Source organism: Triticum dicoccoides, chromosome 2B, assembly GCF_002162155.2.
Source record: "Triticum dicoccoides isolate Atlit2015 ecotype Zavitan chromosome 2B, WEW_v2.0, whole genome shotgun sequence".
NCBI classification, from domain to species: domain Eukaryota; kingdom Viridiplantae; phylum Streptophyta; class Magnoliopsida; order Poales; family Poaceae; genus Triticum; species Triticum dicoccoides.
The window spans coordinates 685,443,751-685,446,171 of record NC_041383.1 but is presented as its reverse complement, the minus strand read 5'-3'; the positions used below and the strand labels follow the sequence as shown (position 1 = coordinate 685,446,171).

Here is a 2,421-nt window from a genome sequence, read left to right as displayed (position 1 = left end):
TCATTAACTGTTGGCAATTGGCAAGCGGGGCATGAGTCGAGGCGTGCCGCCTTCGATTCTCCAGTGCACCTGACGACTGCTTCTGCAGCAGCGGCGGCAACAAGCCTTCGACTAGCTCGCGACACCAGAAGCGGGCAACGAAGGCCATTGCCAGGTGCGTCCCCCTCCTCCCTCCCTCTCTCTCTCTATGTGTGTGTGTGTGTGAGAGAGAGAGAGAAAGAGAGAGAGAGAGAGAGAGAGAGAGAGACTGATTTTGTTCACCATATTGCAGCTGGTCCATGATCTGAGCGCACCTACCATGTCTGTCGTTCGTCGTCTACTTGGTCGCAGCCATCCGCAAGAAGAGGGGATGGCACGACACTGGGTCCTCATCTGTCTCCACTCCCCGACCACCCTGTTATGTTGGTAAGGGTGTTGAGCAGCAGCTGAACCTAGAAGCATTATTGTTCACGATTTCCTAGCGGAAGGATTAATGAAACTGTTTGGATTGGATTTTGATTTCGTGGCATTTGTTCCTTGCGAAAGAGATAGTATATTATCCTCGGACGAATTTGACTTGTGGATGAAAGACTTATATTTAGAAACGGAGGGAGTAAATGGTTTAGTTTTTTAAATCTCAATCGAGCTAACCGGATCTTAATTAACTACATGTGTACACCTGTAAAATCCCATTAGCATGATTCTTCATGAACAGAAAGAGGATTGCACAAGGCATGTTGTATGTCGATTCTCTTGAAAGTTTACCGACCGAGAGTGCTATTACAAATGAGCTTATACAGAAGTGACGTTAACGCAGAAAAAAAAACTGATGGGCAGACATGACCGCCTCAAAGTTAAACCATGGGGAATCTTGTTTGCTTGGCTTTGTTCAGATCTGATTCAGCCCCTTTTCTGCAGTGTTTATGTCCAAATCACTTGACCGGCGGCACATGCAGCGCTGACCCGCCGTGAGCGACTCCAGCGACCCGCCCCTTGCTAGGCAAGTCTCCTCGATCTCGTGCTGCTCGATCAGCTAGCTACGGACACCAGCGGCTTGGTGCACGGAGATCATGTTGGCTCAAGCATAATAACCTTTCTTTGTCAGGCACTCTCGCCGGTTAGCTCGACACGGACACCCCCTGGTGTGCACGCCCGGACTCTGCTCCCGCCGAGAACCGCTGCAGCCTCCGGGTGGCCTGCCTGGCGGAGACGGCGTCGAGCTGCATCTGCTCGTGCCGGCACTCCTTGCTGCAGAAGGGCGTGTCCCCTCTGTACATGAAGACGTCGCTGTCGCGCGCCAGCGACTTGGCGCAGAGCGCGCAAGCGTCCAGCGCCGGCATGCCGGGCTCGCCCACCGGCTCGGCGTCGAAGAAGAAGGCGCATGCTACTGGTGCCGCCATGGTATTGCTGTAGCCTGTATGGCTGGGAAGAGACTAGGAATGGGCGAATGGCTTCTTCTAGCAAGCCCGATCTTGAGCTGCTTCAGAGCTAGATTCACAGTTCACTGCTGCTCTTGGCGGGGGGAAGAGGTGGGTGAGATCAGTGCAGCTCCCAAGCTGCAGGATGGGTATATATGGGGGCACGGAGCACGGCAACCCTATTATTGGTGCACTGGCGGCCAGGAAACCATGGTCCGGTGCGCGGTATGGGGCTGACCATGGACGATGTGAGCGGTTCGACTGGTTTATTCCAGCATGCCTGGGTGTGAAGCGGTGGTTGGCTCGATGGCTAACGTGGGCCCCGACGAGAACGACGGCGACGACGGAGTTATGTGTGACGTCGACGGGGTTGGCCCCGAGTTCTTCTTTATACAAACGGAGAGGACTAGAGGAGTCTGTAGAATGTCCATGTCGACGTCGACGTCGGCGTCGACGTAGAGAAAAAACAGATGATCTCGTAAATACGCTGATAGGCCGGTTTCACTGTTTTAATGCTTTTTGAAAAGTTCAGTCAGATCTGACCTTGGTTTGTTAAAGTTGATGTGACTCTTTTTTACAGCTATTGCCTTCAGCGGTAGGATAGCACAACCTACAGTTAGAGTCTCTGTGATAGGACTTACCCCTTCCCCCAAGGACCATGACGGTAGGGCCTTCATCTCAGTTTACCATACCCACCATCCTTCATGTCAGTGTCTCCAAGAATAAGAGGGTTGCGGGAATGAGCCGAGCCCTTCGGCTGTTAGCTGTTCGCTTCATCTCCGTCTCTTCGTTTCGCCTTCCGTCGCTGCCCTTTCGCCTCCTTCTCTTGCGCCTATAAAAGGGAGGTCGCTCCTCTAAGGGAGATGCACCAGAACAACACAACCCTCTCGCCTCAGAGTTCCCGACCACTGAGCTACTGCTACGATCTTCTCCATCCTGGTTTGCAGCGTGCACCGCAGGTCGGGACAATAGGCTTCCGAAACCGCATCTTTTGAGTCATGTACGGCAGAAGGGTGATAAGGTT

At 53.1% G+C, this 2,421-nt stretch overlaps 1 protein-coding gene across 1 annotated transcript; it reads right to left on the bottom strand.

Annotated features, from left to right (window-relative positions):
- Positions 1-653: 653 nt before the first annotated feature.
- LOC119365606 (FCS-Like Zinc finger 2-like) lies at positions 654-1,617 on the bottom strand. The gene has a single exon (XM_037631252.1). It carries the CDS (start codon positions 1,377-1,379, stop codon positions 1,098-1,100), a length of 282 nt encoding a protein of 93 aa, XP_037487149.1. The 5' UTR covers positions 1,380-1,617; the 3' UTR covers positions 654-1,097.
- Positions 1,618-2,421: the final 804 nt, after the last annotated feature.

Excerpts from the sequence above, each read along its gene's own strand:
- LOC119365606 (XM_037631252.1), bottom strand. The coding sequence starts at position 1,379 with ATGGCGGCACCAGTAGCATGCGCCTTCTTCTTCGACGCCGAGCCGGTG.